Genomic DNA, 24,481 nt, shown 5'->3' with positions numbered 1-24,481 from the left:
GGAGTGTGTGTGTGTGTGTCCCTGAGAGGAGAGGTATAGAAAGAGAGGAGGAGGAGTGTGTGTGTGTGTGTGTCCCTGAGAGGAGAGGTATAGAAAGAGAGGAGGAGGAGTGTGTGTGTGTGTGTCCCTGAGAGGAGAGGTATAGAAAGATGGGAGGAGGAGTGTGTGTGTGTGTGTGTGTCCCTGAGAGGAGAGGTATAGAAAGAGAGGAGGAGGAGTGTGTGTGTGTGTGTGTCCCTGAGAGGAGAGGTATAGAAAGAGAGGAGGAGGAGTGTGTGTGTGTGTGTCCCTGAGAGGAGAGGTATAGAAAGAGAGGAGGAGGAGTGTGTGTGTGTGTGTCCCTGAGAGGAGAGGTATAGAAAGAGAGGAGGAGGAGTGTGTGTGTGTGTGTCCCTGAGAGGAGAGGTATAGAAAGAGAGGAGGAGGAGTGTGTGTGTGTGTGTCCCTGAGAGGAGAGGTATAGAAAGAGAGGAGGAGGAGTGTGTGTGTGTGTGTCCCTGAGAGGAGAGGTATAGAAAGAGAGGAGGAGGAGTGTGTGTGTGTGTGTGTCCCTGAGAGGAGAGGTATAGAAAGAGAGGAGGAGGGGTGTGTGTGTGTGTGTCCCTGAGAGGAGAGGTATAGAAAGAGAGGAGGAGGAGTGTGTGTGTGTGTGTGTGTCCCTGAGAGGAGAGGTATAGAAAGAGAGGAGGAGGAGTGTGTGTGTGTGTGTGTGTGTCCCTGAGAGGAGAGGTATAGAAAGAGAGGAGGAGGAGTGTGTGTGTGTGTCCCTGAGAGGAGAGGTATAGAAAGAGAGGAGGAGGAGTGTGTGTGTGTGTGTCCCTGAGAGGAGAGGTATAGAAAGAGAGGAGGAGGAGTGTGTGTGTGTGTGTCCCTGAGAGGAGAGGTATAGAAAGAGAGGAGGAGGAGTGTGTGTGTGTGTGTCCCTGAGAGGAGAGGTATAGAAAGAGAGGAGGAGGAGTGTGTGTGTGTGTGTCCCTGAGAGGAGAGGTATAGAAAGAGAGGAGGAGGAGTGTGTGTGTGTGTGTCCCTAAGAGGAGAGGTATAGAAAGAGAGGAGGAGGAGTGTGTGTGTGTGTGTCCCTGAGAGGAGAGGTATAGAAAGAGAGGAGGAGGAGTGTGTGTGTGTGTGTCCCTGAGAGGAGAGGTATAGAAAGAGAGGAGGAGGAGTGTGTGTGTGTGTGTCCCTGAGAGGAGAGGTATAGAAAGAGAGGAGGAGGAGTGTGTGTGTGTGTGTCCCTGAGAGGAGAGGTATAGAAAGAGAGGAGGAGGAGTGTGTGTGTGTGTGTCCCTGAGAGGAGAGGTATAGAAAGAGAGGAGGAGGAGTGTGTGTGTGTGTGTCCCTGAGAGGAGAGGTATAGAAAGAGAGGAGGAGGAGTGTGTGTGTGTGTGTCCCTGAGAGGAGAGGTATAGAAAGAGAGGAGGAGGAGGAGTGTGTGTGTGTGTCCCTGAGAGAGAGGTATAGAAAGAGAGGAGGAGGTAGAAGAGAGGAGGAGGAGTGTGTGTGTGTGTGTCCCTGAGAGGAGAGGTATAGAAAGAGAGGAGGAGGAGTGTGTGTGTGTGTGTCCCTGAGAGGAGAGGTATAGAAAGAGAGGAGGAGGAGTGTGTGTGTGTCCCTGAGAGGAGAGGTATAGAAAGAGAGGAGGAGGAGTGTGTGTGTGTCCCTGAGAGGAGAGGTATAGAAAGAGAGGAGGAGGAGTGCATCATGGGAAGAGCATGAACGAAGGAAGAAATTAAAAAAGGAATGCGGAGAGAAGAAACACGACAACACCAAAAGGTACGGAACGAGAGAAGGAGTGTGCGACCCTGAACGGATGAAAAGGAGCGGAGAAAAGGTATCACAAAGAGAGAGATGAAAAAGAACGTGAAGGGTGGAGAAAAGCAAAGGCGCTTGTGAGGGAGGGCAACAGTTGGGAGGAGGCTCACCTGTTTGGAAACGGAGAACAAAAATGACAGAACAGAGGGATGGGTGAAGGAGAGGGAGGGGTCTCATGTGTGTGTGTGTGGGGGGGGGGGTCCCACCTGCTTGGATGATGAGCTTGGCACACTCGTTGCAGGGGAACAGAGCCACGTACATGGAACAGCCCTTCACGTCCGCTGAGTTCTTATTCATGATAGCATTCAGCTCCGCATGGCACACTGGAGGAGAGAGGGGGAGGAAGAGAGAGGGAGGAAGAGAGTGAAAATCTGGTCAACACACCAGGGGTGGCAGTGAATCAAAAGAGACATTAATATGCAGATGATACAGGTTTCCTAGTTCCAACAGCCACATAAAAAAAGTCCACTGGTCTAGGATCAGGTCCCCCCCTGTCCATATAATCTCATTCATTGATCTAAAAAGGCTAAACTGATCCTAGTTCAGCAATTCCACTTTGAGACTCAATACAGGCCTTAATTCCCATTGTCCAGTGGAAAGTGATGCACTGAGAGTGAACAGATGCCTCCTCTCCGCTCCACCCTGGCAGCCATAAAATGACTCCTTCCTAGCGTTAATTACGGGAAATGAATTGCCCCCATCAGCGACGGTGGCCGATTACAGAGGACCCCCGCCAACCCCCAAACTGTAGTGTGATTACCATTACCCCGCCACTAGCCCCATGCCAACCACGCCGCCACCCGCTACTGTGGCGGATTTGCTTTGGCACAACATCAGAGCACGGCACGGCATGCACGTTGGTCCACTGCGCTCACAGCAAGCAGGCAGAACTCATTCGGGAGAGAGAGAGAGAGCCGAGGGATGGTTAACTTGGAGAATTTGTGACAAACAGTTGTCATGGCAGCATGTCTTCGGTGGGGAACATGATATTATCCTGAGCACTGTTTAATGTTACAGTCACTGGTCTCAGTTACTATTAGAACAGTGGTAGTTACCATTACCACCACTGGTCTCAGTTACTATTAGAACAGTGGTAGTTACCATTACCACCACTGGTCTCAGTTACTATTAGAACAGTGGTAGTTACCATTACCACCACTGGTCTCAGTTACTATTAGAACAGTGGTAGTTACCATTACCACCACTGGTCTCAGTTACTATTAGAACAGTGGTAGTTACCATTACCACCACTGGTCTCAGTTACTATTAGAACAGTGGTAGTTAACATTACCACCACTGGTCTCAGTTACTATTAGAACAGTGGTAGTTACCATTACCACCACTGGTCTGTTACTATTAGAACAGTGGTAGTTACCATTACCACCACTGGTCTCAGTTACTATTAGAACAGTGGTAGTTACCATTACCACCACTGGTCTCAGTTACTATTAGAACAGTGGTAGTTACCATTACCACCACTGGTCTCAGTTACTATTAGAACAGTGGTAGTTACCATTACCACCACTGGTCTCAGTTACTATTAGAACAGTGGTAGTTACCATTACCACCACTGGTCTCAGTTACGATTAGAACAGTGGTAGTTACCATTACCACCACTGGTCTCAGTTACTATTAGAACAGTGGTAGTTACCATTACCACCACTGGTCTCAGTTACTATTAGAACAGTGGTAGTTACCATTACCACCACTGGTCTCAGTTACTATTAGAACAGTGGTAGTTACCATTACCACCACTGGTCTCAGTTACTATTAGAACAGTGGTAGTTACCATTACCACCACTGGTCTCAGTTACTATTAGAACAGTGGTAGTTACCATTACCACCACTGGTCTCAGTTACTATTAGAACAGTGGTAGTTACCATTACCACCACTGATCTCAGTTACTATTAGAACAGTGGTAGTTACCATTACCACCACTGGTCTCAGTTACTATTAGAACAGTGGTAGTTACCATTACCACCACTGGAATCAGTTACTATTAGAACAGTGGTAGTTACCATTACCACCACTGATCTCAGTTACTATTAGAACAGTGGTAGTTACCATTACCACCACTGGTGAATAGCATAAATGAACACTGATCCGCAGTGTGATCCAACAGCCAGCGCCCCCCCCCCTTTAAAACTGCTCCTAAAATTGACTAATAATGTGGACCTCACAAAAGCCTTTTGTTGTCCCAATTAGCTGCAGAGTTGCTTGAAATCAGAATGGCCTTCCCAGGTAGAGGGCAATTATCCCCAGTAACCATGAGCGAGAGTTTCTGAACAAGAGGGATGTTAAGAAAGTGTGTGTGTGTGTGTGTGTGTCTGTGGTCTTGGCTAAGAAGACTGCTGTTCCTTGTAATTGCATATTACAGCCTTTATTATGGCCAATTATTTCCCTTTGAAGATGATTAGACATTTTCTACGAGGGTTTTTGTTTTCCTTTACCCAGTTTCACAAAGCAATTGCTGTGTAAAAAAACCCTTCACATTGTGTCTAGCATCATGCTACAACCTGGACAGCAAATGTACACAAGGACCTGGATAGTGGAAACCCTAAGAGGGCTTTTAAAGATACCCCTGGATGGGATGAGGAGAAAAATGAAATCTTGCGTTTGAAGATACAATCTCATTCTATTTTTCTAACGAGAAGAGGATGCAGAGCAGAGAGCGTAAGAGCGAGGAAGAGGGGAGAGAGAGAGACCCATTGGCCAGAAAGAGTGGGAGAGAAATAGATTAGGGGAAATAAGGGATTCTTCACCTAGCTTTGCTAACAGCACGAGAAGACTTGGGCATATCTGCATCACAGCTATGCACAGTATGTTGCCCAATATACTCCCATCTGCAAAAACATAAACGTATCTTTATGAAAGAGCTTGGAGAGAGTTAGGGAGAAACTAGACAAGAAAAACTAGGGTGTTTCTCTAAAACCTTTAAATTATTCTGAAGTGGACTGGAAGAAGAAATAGGCCTACATCCTTTGAATGTAAAAAAAAGGCTGTCTGGAGAGTCGCCAACTCATTTACTGTCGGCAGTTCGCTCTCTCTCTGTCCTCCAAACTAAGCAACCCCCCCCCTAACCTCTGCATATTAACTGGAGACATCCTTAAAGCTTCAGGTAACACACACACACACACACACACACACACACACACACACACACACACACACACCTACCTTCAGGTCTCAACTCAAAACTGCTTTCAATTACCGGTGAAACTCAAAGAATTCAAAAAGAACTCCTTCAAAAATTAATAACTGGGCAGTTAGTTTGACTTTCCATATTTTCTGTAGAACCCTCTCTCCTGAACTCAGGAGATTAATTCTCTGGTTCCCGTGGCCATTAGAAAAAGCTGTGATGAAACAGTGATGTTGTCTAATGTAAAGTCTGTCTGGGAATGTTGGAATGGAATATTCTGGAACACCTGTAGCCAATTACATGTGGATGTTGGGCTGCCAGTGACCCAACGGCATAGTGTATAGGGTTTCTGTAGGAAGCCAGAGAGGGAGGGGTCTGGAATTGAGAGGATAGGCTGGAGTGCACTGAAGGGTTAGGACTATACATTGTCAACCTATAAAGCCCTGTAGAAGTTTTTACAAGGCTACAATTGTAATATCAGTAGTAGTAGGCTTTGGGCTATTAGGTCAAATAAACTATACACATACAAAGTCAGTGTGTGTGTGTGTGTGTGTGTGTGTGTTCTGGCAGATGGTCAGTTAGGTGCTCTCTGACCACTGTAGCCAATTAGAGAAGCTATTGAGAGGTCAGAGGTCAAGATTGGCCACCTGCCAACCGACATTTTTTTTTTTAAAAACACACACACACCGTGTCCGAATACCCATACTAGCGTACTACATGCTTAAACTGCATACAATGCATGTACTCATCGTCGCATACTATTTAGCACGATCTGTTTAGTAAAAAGTATGCAGTATGCCACGGCGGCTCCTGACTGGTTGAGTAGGTGGGGCGGGGCAGTATGCCACGGCGGCTCCTGACTGGTTGAGTAGGTGGGGCGGGGCAGTATGCCACGGCGGCTCCTGACTGGTTGAGTAGGTGGGGCGGGGCAGTATGCCACGGCGGCTCCTGACTGGTTGAGTAGGTGGGGCGGGGCAGTATGCCACGGCGGCTCCTGACTGGTTGAGCAGGTGGGGCGGGGCAGTATGCCACGGCGGCTCCTGACTGGTTGAGCAGGTGGGGCGGGGCAGTATGCCACGGCGGCTCCTGACTGGTTGAGCAGGTGGGGCGGGGCAGTATGCCACGGCGGCTCCTGACTGGTTGAGCAGGTGGGGCGGGGCAGTATGCCACGGCGGCTCCTGACTGGTTGAGTAGGTGGGGCGGGGCAGTATGCCACGGCGGCTACTGACTGGTTGAGTAGGTGGGGCGGGGCAGTATGCCACGGCGGCTCCTGACTGGTTGAGTAGGTGGGGCGGGGCAGTATGCCACGGCGGCTACTGACTGGTTGAGTAGGTGGGGCGGGGCCGAGTGCAGGTGGATTTTTCTAAATTCAACAGACATGCATCACATTAAGCACCCTGATAATAGCTCATTTCGAATTTGATTCATTTCTCTAAACTCTGAATGGAATAGGTATGGAGTTAAAGGCTTACACAGGATGGTTATAAGCAGACTATCACATTCAACCTATACCGTAGGTAAATATGTTCAATTTAAACATATTTATTAGTGAAACCAAAGTGCTGTAACATAAATAAATCAAATCAAATCAAATTTTAACAGTTGAAAAGTTTGTGTGCATGGCAAATTCAGAACCGCTGGACAGCAACATAGTAAACTAAAGCACTGGTCATTGGGAATGAGATCAGAATGACTGCTAAGGCTTGTCCCCGGTGCCGACATTGTCAGAAATCCAAAGATGGTTTAGAAGGCCAAGAGAAAAATAAAAACTTTTCAAATGAGAAAACCAAAAACCACTATTTACTTATTTTTAAAAAAAATATGTTTTCAAAGTTATAGCCGACGATGCAATACTCAATCATTTTAAGGATAACAAAATCTACTTAGCCTACATTTGAACACCGCCGCAGAAACTTCGCTATTCTACATCTTCCCAATTAAGTAGCCTAGTTTTGTTGTTTGGCTACTTGAAGAGAACTAGGGCCTATCATTCGCAGCCCACCGCTTCCAATGCATTGTGGAAAAGTGTGCATCTAATTCTACTAGATAAAGAGCTGAGATGAGTATAACATCCTGGCATTTAAACCGTCTCGATTTTTGAAAATTCACATACCATAAAACATATTTTCGCCTACTGAGAACGCGCCATTGCGTTGTTTCACGGTATTCAGTGGTTTCGGTAGCGCATCCCCTTATCTAATTGATCAGCTGTTGTCAAAGCCAACATGAGTATGATATCCGGACATTTAAAGTATACTCGATTTTCAAAACGTCGCATACTATTAAACTTACATTTTTTTGTGCATACTCAAAACGGCCTACTATTTAGGACGCAACTATGGGTATTCGGACTCTCTCCCAGAGTCAACACACTCAGGCAAACACAAAATGTGCTAATATAACCACTGCAGCACAAAGTATTGCGGCACTGCAGCCTACGACCTATTAGCCAGTCACCCACAGGCTTGTCGAGTCATGTGACTTCTAAAGCTCCACTAGATTCTGTCTGCGTCTCAAATCGCACCCAATTCCCTATAGGCCCTGGTCAAAAGTAGTGCAATATGTAGGGAATAGGGTGTCACTTGGAACATAGATTCTGTTCTCCGCTGCCAGGGGACACCAGAGAGAGTGCCTGGCCCCTAGCCAGAGATGCCACAACCCCGAGGAGAATGGAGAGAGGGAGGGGGGAGATAGAGTTGGAGAGAGGGCATAGGGAGGGAAGGCAGAGAAAAGAGATTGAGGGAGAAAGAAAGAGGAAGAGCAAAAACGAAAGCAAGAGTGTGCCCAGTGGGAGAGAGGCTGTAGAGCCGACCGACACAGCAGACAAATAGAGGGCCGTTAACTTTGCTACATCGGCTCAAGCAATTACATGGCTATTCCTTTGTGTTAGTAGGGAAAAGAATGGGGACGAATTAGGCATTAGGAATGAACCGGGTCGGGAGCAGAACAGAGTTACGGGCTGAGGACCGAGTTTCTATTATTCCTGGATAGTTTTGCTGAGTGTGTGTGTGTGTGTGTGTGTGTGTGAGAGAGTCACTGCCAAGGGAGCGGTTTGATTTCCTCTCCTCTCATTCTCTTTAATAACAGTACTTAAAGAATGCTTCATCTACAGAACAGAGAGAGACAATAGTTACTGGGCTAAGGAAGAAAGGGATGAGGGTTTTCTGAATGAGCTTCTAGAAAAGGTTGGATGCAGTATTAATCGTGTTGAATATACTGTCCCTCTCTGTATATTATAGTATGATCATACATTCCCTCTAGTTACACAAAGTGGGACAATGCAACATATTGTGATATTCTAGAGGTAGAAAGTAATTTATCTGAGACACACATGCACTTTGTAGGGTCAGGAAGAGTTTAAAAGATCAGCCCCCCAAAAAATTGACAAAATGCTCTTAGTGCTTTGCCTCTTCACACCCTCGCCATGGCAACCGTTGATAGTCTCCCACGCTGGCATCTGCTGCCCGCAGTCTGCCAACTGTGCCCTCAGCCCTCGCTCCCCGTCCCTCTCTATCACTCTCCCCCCCATTCTCTCCCAGTGGGCCTTGTCCCCATAGCATTCAGAATAGTCTAGCCCCCCCCCCAGAGTTCCCCCAAAGTGGCCTACACTGTATATAAACAATTCAAAACTGTATGCGATTGCAGTAAAAAGTATGACTCTGAAAGAAAAGCCCTAGGGAAGGTGACCAGATTTAGGAAATTAAAAAGTGGGAATTGTATTTATTTTATGTATGGCTGCACGAAAATAAGAAAAAATTAAAAGTGGCCTCGGAACTATATTTAACTACCAATTTTCGCTATAGTTCTTCCAAATGATTTAATTGTAAAACACAAAATGGATTACCCCCCAGTTCTTAATCTTTGCCCATCTAATAATTCAAAAACGACCCAAGTCTGGTAGCCTATGCTGTTAGAGACACTTTGGTTATTCATGAGATGGTTACAATGCATCACCGATCAAACGTTCTTATAAAAAAGGTCCAACCAGGCCATTTTACAGGGACAGGCCACCAAAACCGGGGACTGTCAGCGGAAACCGGGGATGTTCGGTCACCCTAGATATCTCTAACAGGTTATAATTGCATGTGATTACAGTAAGTGCTTATGTCCTAGGGATGGACTTGTTTCACTTCACAAACTAACTGCCCCCGCTGGTCCTATTACCTTATCATGAGCTCTCAAGGCTTACAAATCAAACTTTTCTACATTCCAACCAGAACGCTCAATAGATCAGGACCTGATTAGAATAGCGTCTGGTACAAGAGGCGCAGCTGCTGCTGCACTACTAATGTGGTTGACACACACACACACACACACACACACAAAAATACTGATCATTTGGTTCACAGCAACAACTAAAAATGTTGAAAATATGCCAGTCATGGTTGCCAGAGTCGGGGCTAATATCATCATTAAAATCAGAAGTTGGGAGAGAAAACACTAGTAGCAAGTTCCCTCTAGGTTGTGTGTGTGTGTGTGTGTGTGTGTGTGTGTGTGTGTGTGTGTGTGTGTGTATATATTCGCTCTGTGAGCTTTGAGAGGACATGTAGACTAACTGGAAGTTGTAGTCTCCAGCGCCCTCTTCAGGTGAAACAGTCACTCCTTCTAGTTCAGATGTCCAAGGGCTGAGACAAGAATCAAGATGTCCTCGTAGAACAAGAGGTACAGCTACTGAATCATCTCCCTGTAAAAGCTCTCCCTCGGACACGCTCGCTCTCTCTCGCTCGCTCTCAGAAGTAGAAACGGAGAGCACGAGCGAGCAGTTGAAGGAGACAGGATTCCATCTTCCATCCGGTTAGTCTATCGTTTTTTCGAAGAAATACATTTATTTCCCAGCGTGTGCCATCTGCTCTCCTTTCACCCTCAAACTACCTGGTTTCCATGACAACTGCACAAAAACATCTCTCCTTTCCCGCTCGTTGGGGTTAAGAGCACCAGCATCCGTCGCCGGTGTTACATTAAAACCCCATCTGTGCTGCCGAGTCGTCGCTCTCTTCCTCGTTGGCCTCAGCTGTGTTCTCTGAGCGAGAGACGCCCGTTAACAAAACAACTGCCTTAAGCAACAACAGATGACTGGCTACTGCTTATTGTCAAGGGCTTGTCTGGTTTGAAAGAGGCTGTGCACTGTAATGAGAGGCAACTACGAGGTGAGGTGAGAATGAGAGTGAGGATGAGCGTGAAAAAGCACACCATGTGGTCCGGTGAGGAAAAAGACGGCCTCGGCAGGCCCAGACAGATGGAGCCTAGCGTCTGTCTTGAGTGCGAGAGAGAGGGGGCATCGGGGGGGGGGGGGGGGGTGAGAAGGCAGGAGTCAATCACCGCACACACTTCACATGTTGGACCGGCTAGTGCTGTTCAAGTGGCTAGTGTGATTATGGCCTAGCAGCATGTCAGCTGGGGTTCACAGTTCAGTAGCTGCTGAAGTGGCCGGCATGTTGCCCAGGCCTTGGTTCAACCCTTCACTTCCCTTCAAATGCTTTAGTTAAGATTGATTGAGCTTGTTTGGAGAATTGGAACCAATGGAATAGACCCAGAAATGCTAACACCGCTAATATGGCACTCCAGATAGGCTGAATCGAATGCTCTTAGTATTTCAAGGAAAGCTCATGCTGTTTTAAACCTAGTTCCAACTTACATCAAGTTATGGTACCAGCATACACAGCATACAAAACATTAAGAACACTTGCTCTTTCCATGACAGACTGATCAGGTGAAAGCTATGATCCCTTATTGTCACTTGCTAAATCCACTTCAAATCAGTGTAGAGGAAGGAAGGGGACATATTATAGAAGGATTTTTAAGCCTTGAGATAATTGAGACATGGATTGTGTATGTGTGCCATTCAGAGGGTGAATGGGCAAGACAAAAGATTGAAGTACCTTTGAACGGGGTACGGTAGTAGGTGCCAGGCGCAACGGTTTGTGTCAACAACTGCAACGCTGTTGGATTTTTACAGACACAACTTGATACAATTGTGAGAAGCATTGGAGTCAACATGGGCCAGCATCTCTGTGGAACGCTTTCAACACCCTGTAGAGTCCATGCCCTGACAAATTGAGGCTGTTCTGAGGGCAAAAGGGGGGGTGCAACTCAATATTAGGAAGGTGTTCCTAATGTTTTGTACACTCAGTGTATATAGTTGAGTTTTCACCTAGGGTTCCTCATTGTGGTGATATTACTAAAGTAAATCTTACCGCAGGGATAGTAGGTAGTGGTACCATAGCGATGTTCCTAGGTAGATTCTACCATAAGGAGACTTGGTAGTGGACTGTGGTACTATAGCGATGTTCCTAGGTAGATCCTACCATAAGGATACTTGATAGTGGACTGTGGTACTATAGCGATGTTCCTAGGTAGATTCTACCATAAGGATACTTGGTAGAGGACTGTGGTACTATAGCAATGTTCCTAGGTAGATTCTACCATAAGGAGACTTGGTAGTGGACTGTGGTACTATAGCGATGTTCCTAGGTAGATCCTACCATAAGGATACTTGATAGTGGACTGTGGTACTACAGCGATGTTGCTAGGGAGATTCTACCATAAGGAGACTTGGTAGTGGACTGTGGTACTATAGCGATGTTGCTAGGGAGATTCTACCATAAGGATACTTGGTAGTGGACTGTGGTACTACAGCAATGTTGCTGGGGAGATTCTACCATAAGGATACTTGGTAGTGAACTGTGGTACTACAGCAATGTTGCTAGGTAGATTCTACCATAAGGATAGTGGACTGTGGTACTATAGGGATGTTGCTAGGGAGATTCTACCATAAGGATACTTGATAGTGGACTGTGGTACCATGGCGATGTTGCTGGGAGGATTCTACCATAAGGATAGTGGACTGTGGTACTACAGCGATGTTGCTGGGGAGATTCTGCCATAAGGATACTTGGTAGTGGACTGTGGTACCATAGCGATGTTGCTGGGGAGATTCTACCATAAGGATACTTGATAGTGGACTGTGGTACTATAGCGATGTTGCTAGGTAGATTCTACCATAAGGATACTTGATAGTGGACTGTGGTACTATAGCGATGTTGCTGGGGAGATTCTACCATAAGGATACTTGATAGTGGACTGTGGTACCATAGCGATGTTGCTGGGGAGATTCTACCATAAGGATACTTGATAGTGGACTGTGGTACTATAGCGATGTTGCTGGGGAGATTCTACCATAAGGATACTTGGTAGTGGACTGTGGTACCATGGCGATGTTGCTCGGGAGATCCTACCGTAGGGATATTTGGTATCCAGTCTGTCGTTGGCAGAGCAGGACCAGGGCAGCAGGTCATCATCACAGCCGTTGGGCATGCCGTTGTAGCCGATGCCCACTATCTTATTCTCCCGGTTAACAATACATGCTCCAACCTAGCAGAGAGAGAGAGTTAATTTAACGTTCAGACAGAGTGCACATATTATTTCTCAACTGTGTTGCATCTAGGCTAGAAGATGTGACTGGGAGTACCATTGGTCCCCCTCAAAAACAAATGACAAAACATCATGTATTTGGGTGAGAAAATATTTTCCTACCCAATCTAGCCTAGCATGTAGGCCTAAGAGTTTAACATTTATGCAAGTAGAGGCAGAGCAACTTGGAATGAAAAGTGAGGTCAATGTTCAGTGGTTTAGAGAGTTGCAGAAGAGAGGAGAGAAGAGAGGGATGTCCAGCTGAGCGCTAGGCCAATTAGAGATGGAGCGAGCGAGAGAGATGAGAGAGACATCAACTTTATCAGGAATCGCATGCAAGCACAAAACCTCTACTCCACCGTAACTAACACAGTGGAACAGGCAATCAGGAGGGATTCTAATCTAACTCACAAAAACATCGAAGTTTTCTAACCACTTCTTCTCTAATAACGATCGGTCATCCAACCAATGAGGGTGCGGCGGCGGAACCGTACCGCATGCCCTTCACTGTACTATTAGTTGCTTTTCTCCAGATGAACTGGCATAGCTCCAACACATCAAACGACCCAGAGAGCCCACCCCCCGCCATGGCTCTCCCCAGGACGCTGTGCTTTGATCAGGGCTAGAAACGCTTCGCCAGGCCCCTTATCACTTTAAAAAGACCCATGCACCACCTTCCTCCGCTCGCCCCCCCCCTCTCCTAGCCTCACCCCATCCATCGATACATCAACCCCCCCAATACCCTCCACCCAGCCCCATCACTCATATGTTAGAATGATAGAAGTGTGTCAGAGAAATGCGTGAAAGACAAAGTCAGAGAGACAGAGAGAGAGAGACAAAAAGACTAGAGAGCGAGCGAGTCAGAGAGGGAGAGAGAGCGAAATGATCGAGGGTCCTTCTCTGTGTCACAGGACTGACTAAGACAAAGTCAGACGAAGCTTGAAGATGATACGCAAGTGTTGCTGTTCAGATCACAGATCAAATTAAGTTCAGCCTCGACTCGCATCCCCTTGGCTTTGTGCTGTGTGCACACATGCGACTGTCTAGAGAGCATTGCTGAATTAATGTAGGGGGGGGCTATTTGAAGGGTACATCTGACGAGGGTAGAGACTAGAGAGAGAGCTGAGCCTTAAAACAGAGGCTGTAGCGTACACACGACCACATCGACAGAAGAGGGGGGAACTAAAAAAGGGGGGACTAAGAAACAGTGGCTTCTTGAGAGAGAGAGACACAGAGAGAGAGACAGAGAGAGAGAGAGAGAGATAGATAAGCTACCATCCTTTCTTGTGGGTGGACTGCATCAGCTAAGGTGGTCAGATATCAACGGGGGGAATTGTGGCAAAAGCGAAAGGCGGAAGCTTCCCCCCCCCCCCCCCCGTGGCGGTCTGTAAACACAGAGGCCTCGTGAGGACCCGTCGCTGAGAGACATGAAACGGCGCCAGATATCCCTTTCTTCCGAGAGGGAAAAAGGAGGAGAAAAATAAAGGAAGGATAGACGACTAAAGCTCCAACCCTCTGTTTCATCCTCACACTGTTTTGATCAGGGAAGGCTTGGCTGGCTTAAAAACTTTTCTTTCTGTCGTTCTTCTAATCCCCACCGCCTCCACCTCTCTCTCTCTCTCCTGAGGTGGAGACAAGACAACATCCTGAACTAGTTTGGAAATGAGAGGTCATTAGAGAAGGCTTGTGTTGAAATTTCCTCCCTTTCTCGGTCTCGGTCTCTTGACTTTTTCCACATTTAGTTGTGTTACAGGCAGAATTTAAAATTGATTACATTTAGATTCTCGGTCACTGGCCTACAAACACACACGCAAAATACTCCATAACGTCAACGTAGAATCGTTTTTAGACATGTTTACAAATTAATAAATGAAAAACTGAAATGTCTTGAGTCAATAAGTATTCAAACCCTTTGTTATGGCATGCCTAAGTAAATTCAGGAGTAAAATTTTGCTTAACAAGTCACAATAATAGTGTTTAACGTGGTTTTGGAATGACTACCTCATCTCTGTACCCCACACATACAATTATCTGTAAGGTCCCTCAGTCGAGCAGTGAATTTCAACCACAAAGACCAGGGAGGTTTTCTAGACAGTCGCAGACACGCACCTCGTGCACTCACTCACAGACAGAACACAGACACACAGACAGAACAAAGCCAAGGTGACTTTAAAACAGAGTTAAATGGCTGTGATCGGAGAAAACTGAAGATGGATCCACAATATTGTGGCAAATAAATATACTTTATGTCCTGAATATAAAGCGTTATGTTTGGGGCAAATTCAATATCTCTGAGTACCACTTCATATTTTCAAGCATGGTGGTGGCTGCATCATGTTATGGGTATGCTGGTCATCGGCAAGGACTAGGGAGTTTGTGATAAAAAGAAATTGAATTTTCCACTTTGTCATTATGGGATAGTGTGTAGATAGGTGAGAGAAAAAAAAAATCAATTAAATCCAGTTTGAATTCAGGCTTTAACACAATAACATGTGGAACAAGTCAAGGGGTGTGAATACTTTCTGAAGGCACTTACTCCCAGCAGCAGGTGTGGAGTCAGTGGGCACCTGGATAGAGAGAGATGGAGTGAGGATTACTGGATCCATAGACCCCCTGCTGTGCCCCACTGGTCTCTCCCCCCTCTGTCCCCATTCCTTCCCCTGGGGTTGAGCTCATCACAGAGGAGCAGAGCCAGCTCTCATCGAGGGCTGGGCGATATGGCCAGCATATCATGGTATTTTTCTAATGTTTGACGGTATTTCATTAGGATCCCCATTAGCTGTTGCAAAAGCTGCAGCTATTCTTCCTGGGGTCCACACAAAACATGAAGCACGACATAACACAGAACATTAATAGACAAGAACAGCTCAAGGAGAGAACTACATAAAAGAAAATGTAAAGGCACACGTAGCCTACATATCAATACAGACACAAACTATCTAGGTCAAATATGGGAGAGGCGTTGTGCCATGAGATGTTGCTTTATCTGTTTTTGAAACCAGGTTTGCTCTTAATTTGAGCAATATGAGATGGATCAGAGTTCCATGCAATAATGGCTCTATATAATACTGTACACTTCCTTGAATTTGTTCTGGATTTGGAAACTGAAAAGACCCCTGGTGGCATGTCTGGTGGGGTGTGTGTGTGTGTGTGTGTCAGAGCTGTGCGTAAGTTGACTATGCAAACAATTTGAGATTTTCAACAATGTTTCTTATAGAAAGAAGAAGAAGTGATTCAGTCAGTCTCCTCAATTCTTAGCCAAGAGGGCATGCATAGTATTTATATCAGCCCTCTGATTACAATGAAGAGCAAGGCGTGCCAACCTGTTCTGGGCCAGCTGCAGCTTAACTAGATCTTTCTTTGCAGCACTCGACCACGTAACTGGACAATAATTCAGATTGACAAAACTAGAGCCTGCAGGACTTGCTTTGTGGAGTGTAGCGTCAAAAAAGCAGAGCATCTATCACGGACAAACCTCTCCCCATCTTTACAACCATTGAATCTATATGTTTTGACTAGAGGTCGACCGATTATGGTTTTTCAACGCCAATACGATACCGATTATTGGAGGGCCAAAAAGGCCGGTGCCGATTAATCGGCCGATTAAAAAAAATATTTGTAATAATGACAATTACAACAATACTGAATGAACACTTATTTTAACTAAATATAATACATCAATCAGATCAATTTAGCCTCAAATAAATAATGAAACATGTTCAATTTGGTTTAAATAATGCAAAAACAAAGTGTTGGAGAAGAAAGTAAAAGTGCAATATGTGCCATGTAAAAAAGCTAACGTTTAAGTTCCTTGCTCAGAACATGAGAACATATGAACGCTGGTGGTTCCTTTTAACATGAGTCTTCAATATTCCCAGGTAAGAAGTTTTAGGTTGAGGTTATTATGGGACTATTTCTCTCTATACCATTTGTATTTCATATACCTTTGACTATTGGATGTTCTTATAGGCATTTTAGTATTGCCAATGTAACAGTATAGCTTCCGTCCCTCTCCTCGCCTTTACCTGGGCTCGAACCAGGAACACATCGACAACAGCCACCCTCGAAGCATCGTTACCCATCGCTCCACAAAAGCCGTGGCCCTTGCAGAGCAAGGGGAACAACTACTCCGAGTCTCAGAGCGAGTGACGTTTGAAACGCTATTAGCGCGCACCCCGCTAACTAGCTAGCCATTTCACATCGGTTACACCAGCCTAATCTCGGGAGTTGATAGGCTTGAAGTCATAAACAGCGCAATGCTTGAAGCATTGCGAAGAGCTGATGGCAAACGCACAAAAGTGCTGTTTGAATGAATGCTTACGAGCCTGCTGCTGCCTACCATCGCTCAGTCAGACTGCTCTATCAAATCATAGACTTAATTATAACATAATAACACACAGAAATACGAGTCTTTGGTCATTAATATGGTCGAATCCGGAAATTATCATTTCGAAAACAAAATGTTTATTCTTTCAGTGAAATACGGAACTGTTCCGTATTTTATCTAACGGGTGGCATCCCTAAGTCTAAATATTGCTGTTACATTGTACAACCTTCAATGTTATGTCATAATTATGTACAATTCTGGCAAATGAATTACGGTCTTTGTTAGGAATAAATGGACTTCACACAGTTCGCAACGAGCCAGGCGGCCCAAACTGCTGCATATACTCTGACTGCTTGCACGGAACGCAAGAGAAGTGACACAATTTCCCTAATTATAAGAACTTCATGTTAGCAGGCAATATTAACTAAATATGCAGGTTTAAAAATATATACTTGTGTACTGATTTTAAAGAAAGGCATTGATGTTTATGGTTAGGTTTGGTACAACGACAGTGCCAAATCCTCACCCGTTCGGCAAAGTAGGCTGTGATTCAATGAGAAATTAACAGGCACCGCATCGATTATATGCAACGCAGGACACGCTAGATAAACTAGTAACATCAACCACGTGTAGTTAACTAGTGATTATGTGAAGATTGATTGATTTTTATAAGTTTAATGCTAGCTAGCAACTTACCTTGGCTTCCTGCTGCCCTCGCATACCAGGTAGTAAGCCTGCCACGCAGGCTCCTCATGGAGTGCAAAGTAAGGCAGGTGGTTAAGCGTTGGACTAGTAACTGGAAGGTTGCGAAAACGAATCCCCGAACTGACAAGGTAAAAATCTGTCGTTCTGCCCCTGAACAAGGCAGTTAACCCACCGTTCCTAGGCCGTCATTGAAAATAAGAATGTGTTCTTAACTGACTTGCCTAGTTAAATAAAGGTGTAAAAAAAAAAAAAAAAATGCCAAATCGGTGTCCAAAAATACCTATTTCCGATTGTTATGAAAACTCGAAATTGGCCCTAATTAAATCGGCCATTCCGATTAATCGGTCGACCTCTACTTTTGACCATGACAGTTTACAATCTAAGTAACACCTAGTAATTTAGTCTCCTCAACTTGTTCAACAGCCACACCATTCATTACCAGATTCAGGTCTAGAACTTAGGAGATGATTTGTACCAAATACAATGCTTTTAGTTTTAGAGATGTTCAGGACCAGTTAATTACTGGCCACCCATTCCAAAACAGACTGCAACTCTAAGGGTTTCAGTGACTTCATCAACTGTGCTTCATTTTGACGTTATTTGACGGTATTTTATGTTTTTGAATAACGCAAATTCAAAATTGTATTTATGAGTAGTGTGTGACCCTAGGATGGCAACACATACATTCTAAGTGATTTCAATGGGTCTCTCTCCCCATTCTTATTGTTTTATACTGTTCAATTAAACTTCAACTCAGAATTGTTCAGCATTTTCTGCATTTCCTGTACTAATTTGAGATCATATCCACACTGCCACATGGGGCTGCACAATATTGGCAAATGTTCCAATTGCGATTTTTAACCAAATGTTGCAATTGCTGATCAAAACTCTTGGGTGAACTATTGGAATCATGGAAATATTATTCTTATTTTAATTCTATAGTTAGAATATAATAGTGGGCATACAGTGTTTGACATGACAACAAATGAAAATGCCATGGAGGAGTTATTGTGACAGGGTAGGAACCAAAGTGTTGGTCAGTATTCGCTTCGGGACACTAATATCTTTGGCTACATGAAATGTTGTTTTCTCTTCGCTACTTCATGTAGCTAACATACTCATGCTTCGCCTAATACTCTTTGGTTTAGAAGCATATTGCACAAAAAACATGCTGATTTAGGCCTAAACCGTCACTGGTATCAGGCTGTATAGCTAGCTATGTTTGCACTGACTCAATACATTTATTAGCTAGCTATAACTAGCAATTAGCATTAGATGTTAACACGATTTAGTGGCAACTTGCTAAGAAAAGACAGACTAGCTGTTTGCAGATGTAAGAAACAAACTAATAATGTAATTATAGAATGCTTGTGGATTTATATTACTGAATGCAAGTGTTTCGTGGTCAAGCAACAACAAATGCGCTCGAGTGACAGGGGGCGGGGCTAGGGCGAGAGACTTTTGTACTCACACACACACTAACGTGCACAATGCACATACACTTTCATACAGCTGTATCGAATAATTAAAAATTCCCAAATAAACCCTGCATAGTCCAGATTTCCCACAAGACATCTCTTTTTGACCAAATACTTTAGGAACCATTAAAAAAAGTATTGAAAATCTCTGCCCTGTAGCCATTTTCCCCCCTCCATTTCTCCAATATCCCTCACTCTCCCTCCATCCACTTCTGTGGGTCAGAAATCCATTTCAAAACAAGCTCTAGGTCGATCATCAAACTAGACAGCACAGTACAGACAGGGGGTATAGGTGTCGAAACAAATCAAAACTGACATCCAACTTGGAGCTAACAGGCCTACACCAGACAACCAATCCCTGACTAAGGCAGACAAGGGCTAAGGCCCCCGACCGCTTGAATCACCCCCCACCGCCAAACCGGGTGCTGGCCCCACAGCCGGGGAACTCTGGGAACTCAATCAAATACCCGCCGCCATCTTGACCGGCAGCGTCAAAGAGTGGCGTCCGTGCCAGGGCCTGATCAGAAAGGCAGGGGGGCTTTATTGATGGCGAAGGGCCTGGCATCTGGATTAATATTTAATAACAGGCGAGGCTGTGGACGCCTTGCACAGCCGTGGTGGAGGGAGAAAGGGAGAGAAAGCGGGTTAGAGGGCTGTGGGGGTCAGGATCAATGAAGAGGTGGGGTAGGGGGTGGTGATGTTGTTACCAAGGATCTCGAATGCTTCTTTGAGCTGTGTGTGTGTGTGTGTGTGTGTGTGTGTGTGTGTGTGTGTGTGTGTGTGTGTGTGTGTGTGTGTGTGTGTGTGTGTATGCGTTTACCTGTGAGCTGGGATCCTTGCTTCTCTGAGCTGACAGGAAGGCTACGGCCATGAAATAGTCAGGCCACTCCAGGTAGTCCTCACGCTTTTTCGTCTGAGCAGAATCAGAGGCCGGGGTCCTAATGGAGGGGAAGAAAGGAGAAAGAGATGGATGGAGAGAAAGAAAACGGAGAAAAGGTCAGAATGGGGGGGATAGAAGGGGAGACAAAAACAAGGAGACAAAAGAAAATGGAGGTCAGAAAAATGGTCGAAAGAAAGGTGAGGAAGAGAAATAGAGGAGAGAAGGGGAGAAGGAGAAGACAAAAGGAGGGAGGATGAGGGATGGAGAACGGGTGAGTCATAGGCATAAGAGAAGACAATAGAAGGAAAGTGACAAGGTAGGGAGGGATGGATGGAGTAAAACAAAAATAAAATCTTCGAAAGGCTCGTTGGTCAAAAAGGAGCAGTCAGGGGCATCGGTCGCGTGTTTCACTTGAGGGCAGCATGATGTAGTCTCGGTCGCCGTCCTCTTGCTTTACAAAGGAACACGCATGCCGGCGTGAACGCCAACACACACGGACAAGTTCAGACAGACACTTCACACACATCGATTCAAAGGGCTTCAAACCTGGGTCTTAACCCCACGGAGAACAGACGCCCACTCCTTATAATTACAACACCCCTGTCTAGAGCCCTCACTATCCCAGCGTACCTTCTTCGCATTTTGAAAACCATTATATCCTCTCTTCACTGCTGTGCTCCAGGCCACTCACCCGCCATTACGGATCCAGACACAGGAACCGGGAGCTATTATGGGTACAGTCGCAGAAAGTCCCACTGGGTCAGGCTGGAGCACCTTGGAAACTGAAGCAGCAGTACCCAGCAATTAAACACTACCCATCTGGCTGTCACGCCAACCTAGGGCGGATCGTGCCATAGATCTAGGCCTAGATACCATGTCTGCCTGTCTACAAAGCACTCTTTGAATCCACACTAAAGTGGATTCAAAGACACAGCGACGGCAGAAGAGGAAGGGATACTTTGAGCTCCTCCACAGTTTGGAGTGTGATCTCTCGGCCATGCGTTTCGACCTGGCAATTAAACCCTACCCACCTGGCTGGCACACGACAAAGAAATGAAAGAGTGCCAACCTAGGGCAATAGGGCCAATCGAGACCCATTGCTGTCCGGCAACGCACCACGTCTTGCCTGTCTACAAAGACAAGATCGGTGACGTCTTTCGCCCATACCCCCCCCGCAGACACGACTGGCCTCGAAAGAAATGAAGGGATCAGAGAAAGAGATGGAGGGAGAAAGAGGGATGCGTTCGGAGTCTGACACTGAACTCCTCCACAGCTCAGACGGAGATATCTTGTCCCTACGTTTCAAATTGGCTAATGGTTGCCAGCATGCGGAGCAAGACTGTCAAACGGGGACAAACTTTAAAGTGGCATTTCCAGGCGTTCGGACGCATTAAGTGGCGCACATCATAGGGCAAAGGGGCCGTCAACGCTCAAAAGGCAAAAGAAACTACTTGTGTGCGCCTTTTCATTGCGGCTTGATCAAATGATGTGGCATTTGTATTTAATTAGGCCGAGAGAATCTAGTCAGAGAGGCTGTTGTAAAATCATTCACAGTTGATGTAGCGATTTGATTTGTTCAAATGTTTAATAAAGCAAGATGAGAGGAATAATACATGAAATGAATCATAAAACATGAATCGAAACACATTTTCAGTTGAGTAGGCCTCCACCTTCCAATGCAGACTTTCAATCTGGTCCAGCTTTTTAGGGAGAGCATCTGACTCTTCCTTGATACATCTAATTAAGCACTGGTCTCCGGGGAAGCTTTGGCAGCTTAAACGTCTTCTGTTGTCAATTTGTGCAGATGGGTCCTCCTTCTCATCATTCATTAAAGCATCACCGCACCAGCCTTGAACCTTAACAATCGCCCCACCTGAGACCTGACACCTGGCGGTGTTCATGCGGTCTTTCAGAACCCTGGAATCTTCCTGCTGCCATATGTTTAAATGCTGACATAGAATTACAATGACTAGAACAGTCAGACATTCCAGTCCCCAATCGCATGCCGCTCAAGTTCAATTCATTGTAATTCTACGGTTCTCCTACGCTACTCCAATGCCAGCTGTTGCTGTGGTCTCACAGTCACCCTTCCCTCCGGGACATTAGTCCTTTAAATGAGATGCAGATGAGTGTGTTCGCTCCCCTGGGCTCTACTGGCTTTCCCAGACACCAGATTGTCATATCAGAGGTCCTACTCTCTGCAGAACGGTGGCCAGCCTTCCTAAACAGGATTTTCAGCCGTACAGCTGCTGGGAGAAGAGATAACATGCCATGGCATAATGCTTCCCGGGCGTTCTCCCTTCTGGGGTTTATTATTCCCGAAAATGCCCATTCCTTATTGGCTTAATGAGCGGGAGGATTAGGCTATCATCGCGCTTTCCAAGCAGCACGTCAAAAATAGGACTTTCGTGGTTATACTCGGCCCTACATCGTAGGCTCTATCTGGGAACAGAGTTTTGAAAATTAAGGCATTAGGCTAGCTGGTTTAGTGAAAGTGCAGAAAGCCTGTCCGAAAGGGACGGTCGACATAGTGAGTGGTATTAGGGAAGGCAGGAAGGCACCTCGGAATGCCAAGTTTGCCAACGTGCATGTTGCGTGGGGATGGAAAGGTCAGAGGTACGTGACCAAACTGTCAACTCCATACATGCACCCTATGGTTGCTACCATAGAATTAGGAATTTAATAGGACATTTATGGTTGCAACCAGTTCAGAGTTGATATGGAATAGGCCGGCCTATATGCCTAGCCTTCAGCCTCAGCATTCTTCACAGCAATGATGAGAATGCAAACGCAGAGCTTGGTCAGAAGAACATGACCAAACTGTCAACGCGATGGCAAGCAACAGTTACTCTGAAGGCAGCCTAAAGAGTTCAGGCTGAGGATTAATATGGAAAAGGTATAGGCCTTCAGCCAAAGCATTCTTCACATCAATGAAGGTGATACAAGTGTAAGCAGGGTGGAGAGTTGAATCCATTCGAAGGCTGAACTAGTAAAAATAGACAGAACAGCGGTGTGCCGTACACTGAAAAATATCTACGATGAAGGCTAAACCTGATGCAACCAGTCTCAAAATGCCATCCAGATTTCAATCAACCACATCCGGAACTCAAGCCTTCATAACAGCGTGAAATCACTGTGCAAAGAGACTGTTATCGAGCTTGTAGAAAGGCCCTGGGAGGCACCGGCTCATTTTGGGGGATCAAAACAGCCAAAGTGGGCCCTCAGCCAGCTAAAAGGGGTGGTGAAGAGAGCCAGGGGCCATAGGGATTGGCCCAGGTCCCCTTAACCTTTCTGGGCCCCTGGCACTCTGCTGGGCGATGGGAACCCCTCCAGGTGTGTGCGAGACAGTTGAGGGCATGTTACTGGTTGAGCTAGAGTGCTCCTCGTGTTTGACATTTGACACAGAGTCAGACTGACAGTGTGGTTGGGACTGGGAGCAGTGTGTGTGGGATGTGTGTGTTTGTCCTCATTGCCCTCCTGCTCGTTAGCTTATGCCCTGTGCCAACACTGCTGCCATTCCATGGGCACACCCTCAAATAAGGATGAACGGGGGACACACACCTGAGGGCCACGTATTCATATTGTACTATTTTCAGCTGAAGAGAAACTCCGTGTGTGTGTGTGTGTCATGACTTATGCAGGATCCGTATTCTACATCTTACACATCCCATCCCCATGTCTTTCACCAAGATGGGCTCGGGAACTAAGGGGAGTAGGAAAGATATTACCTGATGCTAAATATTAAAAAAAATAATGTCTGAAGAGGATAGATTATATTTTATCCTGATAATGAGGACAGCTACAGTGGTTTCTAAGATGTGAAAATCATTTTTCTGACTGTGTCCACACACACACGACTGTTGAAGCTGCCAACCCTCCCCAGTCTCGCACACACACTTTTCCCTCAACTCTCACTAAATGCCTTGATCCCAATGAAGTTAGTTTGTCGCTAGGTATATATTATAGCTAAGTGCCTAGCTTGCATGTGACCTTATTTCAATATACTGTACTGTACTGTAATTTAGCTAGCTAGCTATCTATCTTACTAGTTAGCTACATTGCTAATGACTTTCTGAATATGCTGCTAACAACAAACGCGATCTATGTTTATGTATTGAAGTTGTGTGTTGCTATCAGAGAACTTGAAGGAGCTAGCTAGCTACTACTACTACTTAGCCTAGCTAGCTAGTACTCCTGTAAAACGCATGCAACCAAACAACTGACAAATCGCTGCTAACTTCAAAGTGAAACCATAAAAGTTACCCATTCAGTTGGGACGCCTCGTTCTTAATTTCCTGGCTCATCTTTGCTTCTGCGCTAGCAAGCTGCCAAGCTGATACTGTACAGATGATGGGTAGGTCGCCTTTCTTTTCCCAACACAGTTGAACCAAACCCACGCCTTGTTATTCAGAGGGCTGTGCTACAACGCGTTGAGCGCTCTCCAAGTCTGGAAGTGAATATCACCTAGCGCCTAATTTCAGTCACTGATTAATAACGTTTCCCCTTATTTCAAGGTTGAAATATATAATAACATAACGTCGTGGACCGAGTCAGCCATTTAACGTCCATTAACGCTCAAAAACAGATTCAATGGGTGTAGCATAGTGTATTCAACTGAAGGATTAGCTAATCAACATTTGAGAAATTATGAATAATAAGCATATTATTTTACCTGATAATAGACTACTACTGATAATATAGCAGCTTCAAATTCCCGAGCTAAGTAACG

The 24,481-nt window shown here is 45.6% G+C and overlaps 1 protein-coding gene across 1 annotated transcript in view; it reads right to left on the bottom strand.

The window, feature by feature from the left end:
• LOC115202195 (deoxycytidylate deaminase-like) overlaps nt 1–24,204 on the bottom strand; it is a 51,258-nt gene extending 27,054 nt beyond the window's left edge. The window contains exons 1-4 of the mRNA XM_029766157.1: nt 24,016–24,204; nt 19,693–19,810; nt 12,188–12,323; nt 2,019–2,135 (exon numbers count right to left, since the gene is read on the bottom strand). Of these exons, the coding sequence (XP_029622017.1) occupies nt 2,019–2,135; nt 12,188–12,323; nt 19,693–19,810; nt 24,016–24,056 (412 nt within the window). The 5' untranslated portion in view covers nt 24,057–24,204. The remainder of the gene's footprint in view (nt 1–2,018; nt 2,136–12,187; nt 12,324–19,692; nt 19,811–24,015) is intronic.
• Between the last annotated feature and the right edge of the window lie 277 nt (nt 24,205–24,481).

This window comes from Salmo trutta, chromosome 11 (genome assembly GCF_901001165.1).
Source record: "Salmo trutta chromosome 11, fSalTru1.1, whole genome shotgun sequence".
In the NCBI taxonomy this organism is placed as follows: domain Eukaryota; kingdom Metazoa; phylum Chordata; class Actinopteri; order Salmoniformes; family Salmonidae; genus Salmo; species Salmo trutta.
The sequence above is the reverse complement of the archived record's forward strand: the minus strand, read 5'-3'. Positions and strand labels throughout refer to the sequence as shown.